The sequence below is a fragment of the Muntiacus reevesi genome, chromosome 2, assembly GCF_963930625.1.
Source record: "Muntiacus reevesi chromosome 2, mMunRee1.1, whole genome shotgun sequence".
Lineage (NCBI taxonomy): Eukaryota > Metazoa > Chordata > Mammalia > Artiodactyla > Cervidae > Muntiacus > Muntiacus reevesi.
Window position 1 is genome coordinate 221,943,442 of NC_089250.1, and position 17,206 is coordinate 221,960,647.

The 17,206-nt window shown below is 53.2% G+C and overlaps 1 protein-coding gene across 1 annotated transcript in view; it reads left to right on the forward strand.

Annotated features, from left to right (window-relative positions):
• The window catches only part of PLCG2 (phospholipase C gamma 2), a 154,284-nt gene that overhangs the window by 110,168 nt on the left and 26,910 nt on the right, over positions 1-17,206 (forward strand). Inside the window, exons 21-26 of the mRNA XM_065925092.1 lie at positions 1,559-1,630; positions 5,832-5,941; positions 8,862-8,958; positions 10,241-10,307; positions 12,139-12,296; positions 16,604-16,706. Of these exons, the coding sequence (XP_065781164.1) occupies positions 1,559-1,630; positions 5,832-5,941; positions 8,862-8,958; positions 10,241-10,307; positions 12,139-12,296; positions 16,604-16,706 (607 nt within the window). The remainder of the gene's footprint in view (positions 1-1,558; positions 1,631-5,831; positions 5,942-8,861; positions 8,959-10,240; positions 10,308-12,138; positions 12,297-16,603; positions 16,707-17,206) is intronic.

Below are 17,206 nucleotides of genomic sequence, written 5' to 3' on the forward strand. Positions count from 1 at the left end.
ACGCGGTGGGGTATCCCGCCTGAGGTTACGGTTCACCTGTTGGTTCATTCAGCTTTATCGAGCACGTACGTGCACCCCGCACGGCTCTGGGTCCAGAGCTGCAGAGTGGACGCAGACAGTGCCCCGTGGTCTCACAGTCTAGTGTGGGGGAGACAGACGACACACGAGATGAAGAACTCTCAGAGCACGTGTCAGCTGGTAGGATGATAAGTGCTCCAGAGAACAACACTGAGACAGGTGGCTAAGTGGGTAGATGATGGGGAAGGGGCTGCAGTTCTCGGGGGTGCTCAGGAGGGGTTGCTGACGAGGAGACGTGGGCAGACACGCTGGGAGGTGGAGGAGACAGCCTGCAGCTTGAGGAGGAGGAAAGAACAGTCAGTGCAAAGGTCCTGAGGTGAGAGCATGCATGGGGGCAAAGAGGAGAAGCTGGCATGGCTGGGTCTAAGTGGTCCAGGGTTGGGGCAGAACTAAATAAGGACGGAACTGTGTGGAGTGGGGCCATACACAGGGGCTTTTATTCTGAGCTATCAGATAGTTGTTCTTTTCTTTTTTTGGTCCATGCCATGCAAGCACACAGTATCTTAGTTCCCTGACCAGGGATTGAACCTGCAGCCCGTGCAGTGGAAGTGATATTCGGACCACCAGGGAAGTCCCCACTGGGGGGTTCTGAGCAGTGAAGGGAGCCAGTCTGATTACCGTGTCCCAGTTCCTATCCAAGATTCAGTACTTTATTGAAAAGAGATTGACTGTGCACCAGCCACGTGTCAGGAACCGTGTGTCTGGATGCGGGGAGAGCACGGTGGAACACCGTGAGCCCTTGGGACCTTCAGGTTCTAGAAAGGGGAGTGGGTGACACAGTCACATAGATATGATGCTCCTGGGCAGGGTGAGTTACAGTGAAGACAAGAACAGGATGGGGCGCTGTGGGGTGGACCCTGCATCAGACTGGGGCCAGGGAGTTGGGAGCGGGCCTCCTGCAGAGGGTGGGAAGGCAGCCGGGGGCGGAGCGGCTGGGGAGCTGTGAGGGAGGCGGGCTCCAGGTGGGGGGCAGGCAGGCACAGGACTGCAGTGTGGGGTGGGGGTGCAGCCCATGGGGGCTGGGGAAGGGCAGGAGGGGTCTCCAGCGTGTGCTGGTGACGGTTTACTGCCCGCTCTGTGGAGAGAAGCCCTGCTTTGTGGCATTTGCCAGTTTCTGCGATGTGAGTACTCCCGCGGTGGCCAGTTTCAAGCTGCCGACATTGAACGTGTGTCAGGAAGAGTGGTGAGCTTGCTCCAGGACACCAGCGCATCTCAGATCTTGTGTTTTGACAAAGGAGGATGGCACCTGGCATGGGGTAGGCCTGCATAGGGGCCTCTCTCTAATTCTGGGGTAAGATTTCCAAGTTTGGGGGAACTTCTTAATAGCTTCTTACTGGTTCTACCCACAAAGTGAACAAACTGAGGTTTCAGCTCTTCTGCTAGAGGGCAGGAAACCATGAGGATGCCTAGAATCCTTGTTCTAAGTTAGGGCTGTCCCAGGAGCTTGAATGATTCCATTTATTTTTCTCTTCTTTTTCAGGAAAGAGATATAAACTCCCTCTATGACGTCAGCAGGATGTATGTGGATCCCAGTGAAATCAACCCTTCAATGGTATAGTGCAAACTTCTGATTCACACTATTACCTACTCACTAGACTGACATGGGTCTTCTCTGGTAGTTCAGTGGTAAAGAAATCGCCTGCCAATGCAGGAGATGCGGGTTCAGTCCCTGGATCAGGAAGATCCCCTGGAGAAGGAAATGGCAACCCACTCCAGTATTCTAGCCTGGACAGTACCATAGACAGAGGAGCCTGTCAGGCCACAGCCATGGGGTTGCAGAAGAGCTGGACACAACTTAGTGATTAAATAACAACAAACAGATTGACGTAGAGTCTATCCCCCAGTTAAAACAGGGCAAGGGAACGTTTTGAAAAACTTGGCCAAACAATTTTTGGAGAGGAGAAGAAATGACGATTGACAATGTGACATCTAGTTTCAGGGAAGAGGTTAATAGAATTTCATCCAAATGTGACCAAGCCTTGCTAAAATTCTGAAGTTTGATGAACCACCTTTGGGCCCAACAGCTTCTAATTAAAAGTCTTTTCAGATGTTCCTTGCTCACTGACTGAGCCTGTGGTGTTTATAAATTCCACTTGGTTCAGCGACCCCTCTGCCGTGCGCACGCTATCTCGTATTCCCACCCTGGCTGCTGAGTCACTTCACGCAGGTAGGGCTGGATTTTACTGTTAGCCTGAAGCTCCCGGTTTCATCTTAAATTCAGCTGGAGCCTGCAGAGGAGCAATGCAGCCGAATTTTCCATTTGGTGGGGCCGTCCTGTCTGTGATTAGTGTACAGTTCTCGCTTGGGAAGGGACACCCTGCTGGTGGCCTCTGTAGCAATCCGGAGATTTTCTTTTAAACTTATAACTCCTTGGCCAATGCAAATCCCTTTCAGCAAGCAGTGAAGTCTTGAAAAATTGTGGGTGCATGGAACCGGGTGTGAAGTGCATTAGGGGACTTAGCCAAATAGAAAAAAAAATGCATTTATTAGAACTGACAGATGCTTTGCTTATGAGAATGACACGGCCTCATGTCAGGCAGATGTCGGGGGATGGTGGAGATCATGGTAAACCGAGGACACACCCATCTCGAGAGCAGCCACCCCCGTGAGCAGCTGCCATTTCAGAGACCAGGCGGGGTCTTCTGATTTCTCAAGACAAGCCAGTAATCTGGATGTTTGATGTGAAATCTCCCCATTATTAAACCCTGGTAACTATACCAAGGTATGTAGAGGAAGTCTTCCTATACCCAGTGAGCCTAGTAAAACACTATTGTATGCGGAGTTTGAGTACAAGCTGCTAGACCGTGGCGAGTGTCTCAAAATACAGTTATTCTTCTTGTGATTGAAAAATGATGTAACAATGAAAAGGGAAACACTTTAAAAGCAGAGAAAACCGTCTGGCCTGGTCTCACCATCCTGACGAGGTAGCCATCTGCACCTGTGGGTGTTGCGTCCCCGCTGATCCTTGTCCACGGGGAGATATGTTTTACAGCCCCACCCCAGCACCTGCCATTTCTATTCTTCATTCACCTGCCGCTTGGCCACGAGTGAGTTTCTTCACTGCTGATCTACATAATGACCATTTTTTGTTGAGCCACGCCCTTTTGATGCGTTACCTGGACAGGGAAGCCTAGCGTGTTGCAGTCCATGGGGTGGCAAAGAGTTAGACATGACTGAGCAACTGAACTGAACCTGGAGTAGAATTGTAACTTAAAAATAGAATATTGTTTATGCTGTACAATATTCTAGGTAACTGGGCCCTTTAGCTGTGTCTCCATCAATGGCCATTTGAGTTATCTCTAGGCTGAGCTCTTCTCGTTAACACTAAAATGATTTCTTTACCTGTGAGGTTTTGTGTCTTTCTCTTTATGTCCTTTGGGTGAGTTCTTAGAACTGGAGTGATGAGGTCAGTATTGACAGGTAGCACATATTGATGACTGCATAGCGAGCATTGAGCTAAGCACCTGATGGCTCATTACCTCTAACAGCCCCAGGCATTAGGTGCCATTTTTGTGCCCATTGTACAGATGAGACAACTGAGGTACATAGTAGTTGAATGGTTGATGTAAGTGTGGAGCTAGGATTTGGATGCTCCCAGACATGCGCTTGTAGCCACTGCGGTGACACATGCTTGCTTGGTCACACGATGGGTGACTCATTTCTCTAGTTCACGAGGGACCTGACATGAGGACCTCTCCTGCCATCCCTCAGGCTGGAGACTTACTCCTCGTAGATGCCATCATGTGGCACCCCCTCTGCCCCTGGCTGTACCTTCCTCGTGGCCTTGGAGTCTGGCAGTGACCTGTAGAGTTTCATGGGGAAAGATACAACTTGTCCGGTCTGCCCTTGAAGCAGGATACACAGACGAGCTGGCTCTGTTTGAAGGTTGAGGAGTCAAGTTCAAAAGCTCTGGTTGGAGTTCCCATGGCAAAGCTTACAGAACCCACACTGTAAGCATCACAGACTATGGTGGTAACTCACATTAATGGAGTCTTTCTCTCCTCAGCCACTTGCCAGGTGGTTGACTTTGGCCAAGGATGCTTCATCTCTCTGGACCTCTATTTCCTCGTCTGTAAAATGGGATACCGTCACTACTCCCTGCCTGTTAGGATAGTGAGGATTAGAGGAGATACTGTAGATAAAAGGTCTAAAACAGGGCTTTGACTGTAGTAAGAACTTAAGAAATGCTCACTGTTGTCATTTTTATCCTTGCGTGTATTATCTCACGTAATAGTCTCAATGACCCTGTGAAGTATGCAGTGTTTCAATCCCTATTTCATAGATGGGAAAACAGACAGAAGGGGCAAACAGAGGATTGGAACCACATGTCTGACTTCTGAGCCCCGTGCTCTTGAGGAGCAGTTTTACGGATTCCTTGTGAAAACCCCCATTCCCACTTCCTTGTGTCGGAGGAGGGGATGCTGCTGATGTAAGCAGGTTGGCAGTTGTAAGCAGTTTCGGAGGTTTTCCTGTTAAGCGTCTGCTTGCTGTGTGGGTGCTCATTTTGCTATGGGTTTGTGCTTGCCCAGCAGCAAATCGCGGAGGAGGCGCTCTGCACTCGGTTCTGTCCTGTTTCTGCCCGTGCGAGGCCGCACTTGGTGCTTTCATGGAGGAGCACCTCGGGCACTGCAGAATGCCAGCATCCTAGGGCATGTCAGGGCGTCCCCGGTAAAAATGCTGGTGAGGCTCGGGGGCCGCCAGAAACGGTGTTGAGCTTGAACTGCTGAGCGAGCTGGTGAACATGGGTAGTGAGAACTTCAGAGGTGGTGGGCGTGGTTCCTCAAAGGCATGTCCTTCCTTTGTTGAGGAAATACCGGCTTACTCTGAGGTGCCTTTTGCTATTCAGATGCTCAGTTGTGGCTGACTTTTTGCGACCCATGGACTGCATCATCCCAGGCTGGCCTGTCCTTCACCATCTCCCGGAGTTTGCTCAAAGTCATGTCCGTTGAGTCAGTGATGCCATCCAACCATCTCATCCTCTGTCGTCCCCTTCTCTTCCTGCCTTCAATCTTTCCCAGCATCAGGGTCTTTTCCAATAGAGTCTGCTTTTTGCATCAGGTGGCCAAAGTATTGGAGCTTCAGCTTCAGCATCAGTCCTCCCAGTGATTATTCAGGGTCGATTTCCTTTAGGATGGACTGGTTTGATGTCATTGCAGTCCAGGGGACTCTCAAGTCTTATCCGGCACCACAGTTCGAAAGCATCAATTCTTCGGTGCTCAGCCTTCTTTGTGGGCCAACTCTGACATCTGTACACGACTACTGGAAAAACCTAGGCTCTGATTTAGGCGTTCCTGAAGGAAAGTTATGACCAACCTAGATAGCATATTAAAAAGCAGAGACATTACTTTGCCAACAAAGGTCTGTCTAGTCAAGGCTATGGTTTTTCCAGCGGTCATGTATGGATGTGAGAGTTGGACTGTGAATAAAGCTGAGCGCCAAAAAATTGATGCTTTTGAACTGAGGTGTTGGAGAAGACTCTTGAGAGTCCCTTGGACTGCAAGGAGATCCTGGTCGGATCCATCCTAAAGGAGATGAGTCCTGGGTGTTCATTGGAAGGACTGATGCTGAGGCTGACTGAACTGAATTGAACTTGTGGCTCCCTGGCAATGCAAGTCCTTTGCCACCAGATGGCGCCATAACCCTGGACTAAAGCCGCCCTCTGTTTTGAGAAGAATCAAATGTGCCAGAAAGTGCAGCTGCCTCCCTGTTCTGTTGCCTGGCCTAACCCTTTACCTTTTTGTTTTCCTTGAAAGCCTCAGAGAACCGTGAAAGCTCTGTATGATTACAGAGCCAAGCAGAGCGATGAGCTGAGCTTCTGCCGTGGTGCCCTCATCCACAACGTCTCCAAGGAGCCCGGGGGCTGGTAAGGCTGAGGGAAGCTGGGCCCCTCGACCTGTCCCTCTCTAGCAGTGAGACTCAAGTGCTGGCTGAACCCTGACCCCCATATCTCCTGTTCTGGCCTGGCTTTGACGTGTCATACTTTCTCTGGGAAGGTGACCAATATATGCTCTATTTGCAAAAGTGGGTAAACAGCAATAGCAATTATGATGATGTCATTTATTAATATATGTCATACTATGTATTATCTTAATTGTAATAGCAGCTACCATTTATTGAGGTCTTACTGTGTGGCAAGCACTATGCTAATTGCTTTCGTACATTATCTAAGCAAATTCTTGTTACAGCCCTGCAGGATTATGAGTGTGATTATCTCTACTTTATGTGGGCTTCCCAGGTGGTGCTAGTGGTAAAGAACCTGCCTCTAACACAGGAGTCATAAAAGATGTGGTGGGTTCCATCCCTGGATTGGGAAGATACTGTGGAGGAGGGCATGGCAACCCACTCCAGTACTCATGCCTGGAGAATCCCATGGGCAATGAGTAGACGCAGTGAATGAGGCTTTCCAAATTGCAGCTACTGAACACCACAGGCTGTTCCCATTATGCAAGCCTGTGCGTTTTAAATTCAAATTCTTGTGCTATTGCATAGTCCCGTGCCCTGCATAGTGGCCCCATCGTGGAATAAAGAGGTGCATTTTCAGGCCAAAGGCACCGGAGTGTGTGACAGTTGAGTTCTCTCTTCCCCCCTTTTTTCACCCAGGGAGAAGAATTCTCTGCCCACCCATAGGTTCCCTCAGCAGGTGGTTTCATGGGATGGTTCCTATCTTAGAGCAGTAAGGATTGTTCATAACTACGAGCCCTTGCAGAGACTCAGGCACCTCACAAAATTGGTGCTTCTTCCTCTCGGAAGATAGCCGGTCCTGACTAGAAATCTGAATAGCAACTTAAAAGGAGCAGTGTCAGCACTGTCTTAAGGACTTCATTTGAAATCATTCATGGGATCGACACAGTGACCCTGTAAGGTTGCTTCTCTTCTTCCCTGCATTTTACAGATGAGGACACTTGAGGCACAGTGAAGCAGGAACTTGTCCAGGGTCACATAGCAGCCTGAGATTTGAAGCTAGGCCTTCTGACTCAAGAGGCCACACTCTACGCACTCATGTGCTAGATCCAGAGGTTTACCAAGTTTTTTTTTTTTCTTTTAATTTGGAGAGCACCCTCTTTCCAAACCCATTGCTTACCTGGATCTGCAGAGGATTTTGTCTCAAGATGGGTTAAGAGACTGAAGTAAGTGCTGTTAGCGAGGGACTGAGGGTAAGCCATAGGCCCTTCTGAGGTGCCCTCATTGTTTATTCTCTCCCTGCTGTCAAGATTGCCACCTAGTGGGATGCCTGCCTCAGACCACATTTTTTTTGCATCCTTCCAGATTAGAGGACCAAATCATTTTTGTTTAAACTGGGATCCATTTGAGAGTGAAGGGAATGCATAGTTAATAATTACACTTGGACCGCAGGTATAAACTACCCAGTTCTGGGCACATGGTCCATACCGTTTCCCATTCAGCCAGACTTTGCTGGAGATGGGTCTGGAGAAATGAAGGTTGAAAAGAGAATGTGAAATGGCCTCACAGCTGGCAATTCTGTTTCCACCAGGCCATGGGACAATCAGTCCTCTCTGCTTATTCAGGTCAGCAAACATTTGTTAACACATTATTGACCAGGAGATTTTTGCAGAAACTCATGCCTGTGGAGTTAATATGTTTCCAGTTAGTAATGTGTGAAGTGCCCCCAAGTGTAGATTTGATTAAGACTGAGGAAGTTCGCATGTAGAAGGGAAACTGATGGGTAACTGTAGGTTAATGTAAGGTGTGGACTGCTTTGACAGCTGGGGGAAAGATCCCAGGGAGTACAGAGGAAGAGCTCTCAGCCTGGTGGCAGTCAGGGAAGGCTCCCTGGAAGAGGAAGACTGCGGCTGAGTCTTACATTGTTAGGTGGCTTTAGAGGGCATGGACTATGGCATAGAAGGTAGAGAGTAAGGCAGGGCCATGTGGGGAGTGGGCCACAGATGGTCTGGAATGAATATCAGGTTCAAGGCAGAGACAGGCAGGAGTTGAGGTCCCTGGGTTAGAGCATTATGATGGCCAAGCTACACAGTCTAGGCTTGATTTTGAAGGCCTCGGTGTGGTGGGTCAGAGGTGCATTCTGGAAGGAGCCCCCTGACTGCAGAAAGTGGGCCATGGGAGGGCTCGGAGGAGGATCCAATCCAGGCATCAGACTTGCGGGCATCTTGGAGTGCGGCCAGTTTGCTTGAGTCAAGACACGTACAGAGGTCTATAATGTCTCATGTTATTAGTGTTGCTACCAAGGTGGGAAGGTCAGGGGTGGGGGCGCAGTTTTAGCTGAATAACAAGAATTAGCACTATGGAGCGCTTCATGTGTGAACGCAAGACGATGTTAACTCCTATGGTCCCAGTAAGGTCCTCAGAGGGGGATGCGGGGACCACCCCCGCACCAGATGGAGGGTCTGAGGCTCAGGGCACCGGTGCAGTTGGTGGTAGAGCTGGGACTCAAGTCCAGACCATCTGACGGCAGACCCTTCCTTACCCCCACCCCCGTCTCTAAATTCACAGCCGTCCCTGAAGGGGTTGGGCCTCCGCCAGAGCCAAGCTTTTGTCTTGTACAGTATCTGATGCCCACTTAAAGCACTGAAACTTTGAACTTGGTGGCTCTGACCAAACACTAGGATCACGGTCAGGGAAGGGTGAGCCCCAGCAGCCACTGCTGGTGGAAACAGCAGAGGACCACAGCTGATGACCCCCTCCCCTGGTCACCCAGTCACTGGCTGCCTCCCTCCCGCCCCCAGCAGCAGGGAGCTAGCGAGCAGTGATGAGGGTTAACACTGCTCAGCCCAGGCTTCCTGACAATGCCTTCTGTGTTTCTGTAGGTGGAAAGGAGACTATGGAACCAAAATCCAGCAGTACTTCCCGTCCAATTACGTCGAGGACATTTCACCAATGGAAGGGGAGGAGGCGGATAAGCAAGTGAGTCTCCATCGTTCGTAGCAGGGAGGGACCCACCGATCCTGTTCTGGGGGCTCCGTGAACACATTTTTGCACGCGTTGCCCTGAGCTCCAGACCAGGGACAGCAGAGTGATGGGGAAATCAGCACTGAGTTGTGGGTGAAAGTCACTTGACCAGACAGTCAGGTTTAAATCAGGTTGTGCTGGGCTGGAAGGCTTTGCATATGCAGGAGGATTCCCTCCAGAGTGAAAACGGCCAGACAGGGAATTTGTCCTTTGCTTAAACCGACTTGCAGATGAAACACTTTTAGCTTGGCCAGCCAGTTGTTCAGAACGTGTTCGGTGTGAGTAATCAAGCTTGCCCACATGTTGGGTGAGGGGAAGCTCTCCTGGTGACGTTGCAAACCTGGTTTCTACTCCTCATTGCCTCTTGCTCAGAAAGCTTGAAGAGCAGGTATTTTCAAGGTGACAGCAGTGCACTGAGGCTGAAATCTTGGACTTTCTTCTAAGAGAGTTGGGCAGTCAGGGAAGGCTGCATGGAGGAAGGGACCTTTGAGCGTTAAAAGTCAAGTTAGAGTTCAACAGCGAGAGACCTGCAGGAGGGAATTCCAGGTGGGAGGTATGGCCTGAGCCAAGGTGTGGTGGTAGAAACTGTTCTTGGCCTGAGGCAGAGACATGATCCTCCCAGCTGTGTCTGAACCACATTGCCCTTTACCCACAGTCAGCATTAGCCTGATGGAGGGTGGGGGTGGTCGATGCAATGGGCAGATACACAGTTCTACCAACTTTCCAGAGACCAAGATACTCCCATCTCATCTGGCCTCCAGGATGGAAAATGTGCAGTGGAAGGAAGAGCTGGCAGACGGAGCAGAAAGCCTGGAGGCCAGACTGCAGAGCTTAGGTGATGGTTCTGTAGGACACAGGGAGCCACAGAAGGTTCTTGAGCTGGGCTGGAAAAGGAGGCCAGTCCCATTTCATAGTAATGTCAGAAGAAAGGGTCTACGGTGTTTTTTTGACACCAGATCTGCGGAAACACTTCGAAACCTGCTCTAGACTGCACAAGGCACGTTTTTACAGGTTGGGAAATGAAATGCTGAACCTGCCGGCACCTACTCGCCGCTGGGTCCCCATCAGCAACAGGCTTCATTATTTAGCTCTCTCCCCATGGACGTAGCCTGTAATGAAAATGCATTTTAAACAGTTCCACAGGCAGTGTCTCTGCTAAACGGTGTGCTTTGGAAACTGGTTATCTTTTTATTATTCCCGTTAAGACGAACGTGAGTTATGTCTTGTTTCTTCACAGATTATTGAAGACAATCCCTTAGGGTCCCTTTGCAGAGGAATCCTGAATCTCAACATCTATAATGTTGGTATGTGCACATGTGGTCTCAGCCTGGATTTCCACCCAGGTCCCCGCCCTGCCCCCGAGCCTCCCTTTTGTACTGCCCCGGGCAGGGGGTGGGGCTTTCTAGCCTCAGCTCGGGTACTGAAGCTGAGTACTGGGCCTGGCTGGTCAGTGACTTCATCTTATGTCTCATAAATTGTTACGCTATTAGCATCTGTAAAGTGTGAAAACATTCTGGTGCGTACACAACAAGTGCCAGACGGATGTGGGCTGCTGTTACTCCCAGCACCGTCTTCCTTATTTCAGGGGCCCGCCTGGGTTCCCTGGGCTTCTCTTGGAGGAGCTGAGACATCCGTGCAGTGGAGTGTGGAGTTGGGGGTGTCTGGCTCTCAGCCCAGCTCCACCTCTCAGGCCCTGTGAGACCCTGCGCCTGTCAACTCACCCCCCCCGGCCCCCAAGGCTGCAGCTTCCTTCAGTTCAGCTGGACGTCAGGAAGCCTGGCCTCTGCCCTTGGAGCCTGGGGCAGGAGGGAGCCCACAGCCTCAATGGGCCCGTGGTGGCAGGGGTGTGATCTGCGCTGCTTCTGGGGCCTTTTAAGATGGAAGGGGGCAGTGAGGAGAGGCTTTCTGGGCAAGAAGCTGGAGCAGCTTGCTTCTCTGGGGCTGCTTAGGTTTCCAGAGCCAGCTTCCATGTCCTCTGCTCGTCCTACCCCGACGCCAGCCCACCGCAGCCCTTCAGTCCATTAGCCTCAGCAAGTGGGAGAAGGACTCTTACTCCTGTTAATGGATGAGAAAAGCAAGCCCCGTAGTGACCACAGGAGCTGCCCGAGGTTCCGCTGCGAGTTATGGGATGGGCTGGATCCAGGGCTTCCCTGGTGGCTCAGATGATTGTCTGCCTGCAATGTGGGAGACTCAGGTTCGATCCCTGGCTCGGGAAGGTCCCCTGGAGAAGGAAACGGCAACCCACTCCAGTATTCTTGCCTGGAGAATTCCATGGACAGAGGAGCCTGGCAGGCTACAGTCCACGGGGTCACAAAGAGCCGGACAGGACTGAGCAGCCCCACTGGATCTAGGGCATTCAGAGCGCTGTTCTCCCCTCTGTCGCCCTTCGTATCACCCTGGGCTGCATCTTCAGAGTGCAGGCCTGTGGCTCAGGGGAGGGTAGTCAGGTCTGAGTGGAGCCTCAGCTTTGGCCGCTGCCAGCTTTGCGACCTTCCGTGGGCTTCTCTACTTCAACAAGTCTCTGTTGTCTCCCCCGTGAGATGGGCAGAACGGGAGTAGCACCCCAAAAAACTGTGATGAGGATGAAATAAGATACAGTGGGATGTGTTCTGCTTAGAGCACTGCCTGGCAGATGAGCCCAGAGATTTTAGTTTTTCCTCTTGTAGCCATCATTTTCTCTTTCTGGAACGTACTTTCTCTGCAGAGAGAACCGACTCCATGCCTAGCCTCTCAGGGCTGCTGGCCATGCGTGCCCCACGCCCGTTGCTGCAGTCTCTGCCTCCATCTTCGATGGCCAGCTGACTCCCCGGTGTCTCGGGCTCCCTTTTCCTCTCCTTCCTGTGATGAGGATGCTGGTTCTCAGGTTTAGGGTCCTCCTGGAAGGCAGGGATGACCTCCTGAGGTCCTTCTGTACGTCTGCGCAGACCCCCATTCCCAGATAGGGTCACATTCACATTTAAGACACGCGTTAAGACCCACACCACTACCTGATCCAAGGTAGACATCCCAGTCAACCCCAACATCCACAGTGATGGTCAGCTTGGGGTCATAAGAGAAGTGGCCTGGGAACTAGAAGTTTGGTCATCTTGGTCTTCTGTCAGGCTGATCAGGACTTTTGTTATCCTTTTCCCAAAGTAAAAGCCCCACATGGGAAGAACCAGAAGCCTTTCGTCTTTATCTTGGAGCCCAAGAAGCAGGGCGACCCTCCGGTAGAGTTTGCCACGGACAGCGTGGAGGAGCTGTTTGAGTGGTTCCAGAGCATCCGGGAGATCACCTGGAAGATGGACACCAAGGTAAGCCTGGGCACCTGGGCTCCGCTGGGCCTGGTCCTCTGCCGAGGTGTGGGTGGGTCCAGGCCGCAGAAGGAGCAGGCCCTGCAGCCACAGAGAATTTGGGGGGGAGTGGCAGGGAGGGGAGCTCAGACAGCAGGAGCATCGCGGATTGGAAGGGGGCGGTGGGTCTTCCTGGGGGGCTGCGTCTCGTGGTAGTGTTTCATCATTACACTGCCGTCGTGCCTGGAGGACCTCGGGAAGTGCTGCCATCTCTGGGATGATGGAGCAAGGTGCTATCTGCCCTTTCTTGTGGCCACAGAGCCAGGAAGAAGCTTTAGGGTTCCCCGTGTGCCCAGCTGCTTCTCAGGCAGGTCCTGACCCAAAGGACTGACTCCAGAACTTTCTCAGGATCTCCTGGACCCCTCTGGCCTCTGCTTACAGTCAACGAGTCTCCCTCCTCCAGTGTACTTGACCTGATCTTTTCTTCTCCCTGCTGGGGGTGACTTTACAGTTGGCCAGTCTCTGGTCACTAGAGGCCCCGGGACTCATCTTTTCAACACCCTGGAGTAAAGACCTCTTTACAAGGCTCTGTGTCGAGGGCTGTCCAGACGGGCACCTTCCCTGGCATGCCTCCCATCTTCCTCCCATCCCAGATCCTCGTCAAGAGGCCTTACGTATGGGTCCTTATTCTTTGCAAGGCTTGTCACACCGTCACGTCAGTCACTTGGGATGAACCATGAGCTTGTGGCCAGCAAGGCTGCTCCCACCTTTCCGGGGCCGTCTCATCTCTGCTCTTGCGCCTCCAGTGCAGTACCTCTCCGAGGCACAGGGGTGGGGCGCCACTGTCCTGGGGTTCATCTGAAAGATTTCCCCCGTCTTCTTCCAGGTGTGTTTTTCATTGTCGGTTGAGTGGTTGTCATCGTGATCTGGATGGCACTGTTTGCCAGCCGGTGGTCCTCCTGAGCGTGTTCTAGTGTGTGACGTTCTGGGCCGCTCTGACTGCAAATAGAGAAACAGGCTAATGAGAAAGCGTTTAGCCCCCGTTCCTGTGGACTTATTCTCAGGCACTCAAGCCTCCTCCGAGTGTGGGGCTGGGAGGGGAGAGGGCGTGGCTGTGACACCCTCTGGCCTGGTGCTTCATGCGTGCTAAGTCGCTTCAGCCGTCCGTGTCCAACTCTTTGCAACCCCATGGGCTGTAGCCCTCCAGGCTCCTCTGTCTATGGGGATTCTCCAGGCCTAAGAATTCTGGAGTGCATTGCCACATCTTCCACCAGAGGATCTTCCCAACGTGGGGCTCGAACCTGTGTCTCTCAGGTCTCCTGAATTGGCAGGCAGGTTCTTTACCACTGGCATTACCTGGGGAGCCCTGGCTCTCTCCGTTTCTTCTGGAGGAAAACACGACTTCGCTGGAAGACTGTCTCCCTCATTCCCCACCACAGGAAGGCTTTTGAAGCTAAGCCTAGCTCTTCAAGGCTGCTGTTCTCTGCCTTTGGTCTACGTTCCTTTTAAAGTAGCGTTTACATCTGCTAAGTCTTCTCGTGGTGATTTCCCTGGTGGCTCAGTCAGTAAAGAGTCTGCCTGCGATGCGGGAGACCTGGGTCAGGAAGAGCCCCTGGAGAAGGAAATGGCATCCCACTCCAGTATTCTTGCCCGGAGAAGTCCATGGACAGAGGAGCCTTCTCATATTGGTTATGAATGTTCAAAAAACAAAACAAAATCAGGCAGCAGAAGTGACGGAGGTTCTGTCTGGGCACAGCCAGCTGTAGGAGCGGCTGCCCTGGGAACAAGGAAGGTGGACCCATGCTGCCACTGGGAAGCAAGCATGAGCTGCGCCCTCTGCTCACTCCTGGGGGCTCCTCACCGAGGCCCTGAGAACCTGCTCAAGGCCCTGTAACTTTGCATCATCTCTGGCTTCTTTCGGTCGATGGCAAAAGATCAGTCACTGAGGTCTGTCTAGTTAGTTTCCAAAGCCTGACCACTGAAGGGTGCTGTGATGCCAGACTCTGGGACAGCCTCTGGGCAAAACTCTATGGGCCTGGAAAGGAACTGTTGCACAGTTTTGAAGTAGCAGCTGGTGTTTTAACTTGAACTGATGCTGCTTTCTGCTGAAGTTGAGAGAAAAAGTGATGCTCTATAATCTTTCGTTGCTTTGTGTTCTGTGAGGCCAGAGGTCCCTGCCCTGACTCCGGTGTGGCTTGCCTCGCCCTACCCTGACTTTAAAGCGCTTGTATCGTCATTAGAAGTGAGCTGTGTCATTACCACGGTTTCCTCTCCCCAAACAGCCTGTGGTGAAGATTGTGTACCAAGAAGACCACGCCAGGTTGACACAGGGACTAGGAGAGCGCGCCTGAGGTTTGAGCTGAGCCGAGGCTTCAGTCTCCCTGAAGCCTTGGCCACGGGCTGACTGACGCCGTCCCTGCTCCGTGCCCACCCCCCCATGCCAGCCCTTTGAGCCTCACCGGTGCAGCTTGTTCTGTGCCTCGGGGCTTCAGGGCGTGTGGGAGCGGCTGGTGGAAGCTGGGTGTGCTTAGATGAACTCGGCAGATTTCACGTTCCGATCTGCCCCGGTGAGGTGGTTGCTGCCCGGGCTAAGGTGACGGGCTTGTTTGCAGGTCACTGCTGGGGTTCACCGGGGCCTCGGGACTTTCGTCGGCGGTCCTGGGTGAAGGCATTCTTAAAGCGGACTTCGGCTGTCCTCCCCCACTTGTTTAAACAGTGGACGCTCCTGTCCTTGGCCTGGAAAGGCGTCGCTGGGGCAGTCCGTGTGGTACCCTTGTTTCTCACATGCCCAGCGAGGGGAGAGGCCGCCTCCTTGAATTCGCACGGTAGCTGCAGCAGGGAGGGACCCACGTTAGCCCCATCATACAGATGAGAAAACTGAGGCAGAGAGGCTCGATGGCTGGCCCACTTGGCAAAGCCAGCAACTCGGGCCAGGTTTCAGACCCGCCCCCGAGTCCAGTCCCCGCCGGGTAACCGCTGGGACACTCCTGTCACCACCTGTCACCTGAGGACTCACCACCCGCGAGGGGTCCTGCTCCCCAGGGACCTGTCTCGGGGTTGGGGGGGGGTGGAGACGGGTCTGGACACTCGGGCTGAGAGGCCCCAGCGTGGGACAGTCGGATGAGGGACGGTGCAAGGCTGGGTGAGGCTGTGGGCATTCCAGAAGGTGTGGGGGATGCAGCGTCTCTTTCCTGGTCCCGGATGGAGGTCTCCGGGAAGGCATCCTGGAGAAGGCGTGAGGCGGCGGGGTCCAGAGGAAGAGGGACCCATGGGCCTGCCGGAGAGGGAGGGGGGCGAGGGGCCAGGACGGGCTGTGCTGTGGTTCAGGGGGACCCGGCCTGTGAACCTGGGGGCGCTGCAGAGGTCTCCTCTGGCACCAGGTGGCCGAGGGTGTGGATGGAAGCGACAGATCCAGAATGGGGACACGGGTGAGGCTGCTGCTCGGCCTCTGGGCTCGGCCCGGGCCTGCTGCGGGGCCTGGGCTCAACCGCTCACCCTGTCTGTGTGCTGCGGGTTCTTTGAGGAACGGAGACAGTCTTCCTCTCAGGGATGGGTGGGCTTAGACAGTATCCATCGAGCTCTCAGTGTGCGATGCCTGGAGCCAGGCAGCACCCCCCGCCCCAGATGCTGAATGTTGCCACCTGTACATGATAATCCTCCCAGGGGGTCCGTCCCCACTGTGGCCCCTGGGAGGATGAGTCCGAGGCTGGCAGGGCTTGAGAGGGAGCCCTGGTTTGGAGTGGAGTGAGTGGCCTGTTTGCGACACGGGGATGGACTTGACTGTGGGGTCCTCCAGGGGCGAATGGCTCCCAAGTCCACAGCTGTGGTCTGGTTCCCGGGGGCCCTTTGCATAGAGCGGTGCGTGGTTCAGGGGAGTGAGCGAGCCACAAAGCTGCCGTGGCCTACGGAGATCCCGAACTGGAGAACTAGGGTTTTGGATGAGCTCTAAGAGTGGTTTTGGGGGGCCGGATAGGGCGGTGGGTGAGAGCAAGAGGGTTAAGGAGAGAGGCGGTGATGAAGAAGAGGCGGTGATGAAGAAGAGCCCTCTCCCGGGTATTCTCGAGAGCCGCAGTCGGAGACTGAGCTCCACGCTGCTCCTGGGCCGGGCAGCGTGGTGGAGAATTTCTGCAGGCAGAGGAAGCAGGGAGCGGGGCGGGGGTTGGGGGAGGGAAAACTCTCCGCCACTGTGATTTGCGCATGCACGAGGGCCAAGGGGAAAGCAGGGGAGAGACTCAGAGGAGGAGGGCGCCCGCCAGGTGAGCTGGAAGAGTGGGGCTTCCCAGGGGCCAGCTTGAGAGCTGAAACTAAAGACGGTTGGCTCCACACAGGAGAACAACATGAAGTACTGGGAGAAGAACCAGTCCATCGCCATTGAGCTCTCGGACCTCGTCGTCTACTGCAAGCCGACCAGCAAGACCAAGGACAACCTCGGTAAGCTGCCGCCACCACCTCCCCAGCTTGGCGAACACAGGTTCCTTTCCGAGCCTGGTGCTGTCACGCAGCATGGTGACCGTGGTACCTGCTCACTCTGCGTGCCAAGTGGGAACCTCCCCGTCAGAGTGTCCTTGGGGCCAGGATGCTGGTGAAGCAGGCCCTCCTGGTATCTTTAGAAGGAGAAACCCTCTTAAGGGGTGGATTGGTGGTTTTTTTTTTCCTCCGACATAACCAATTACTACACATTTGGTGGCAGAAACAACATATGTTTATTCTCTCGTAGTTGTGGACAGAAATCCAAAGTCAGTATTACTGAGCTGAAATCAAGGTGTCAGCAGGGCCCCCGCTCCCTCCAGAGGAGGATCTGGTCCTGGCCTCCGGCAGCTTCTGGTGGCCGCTGGCATTCCTTGGCTTGTGGCCACGTCTCTCCAGTCCCCACCTTTGTGGTCGTGTTGCCTTCTCTTCTCTGTAGTCACATCTCCCTCAACCTCTCAAGT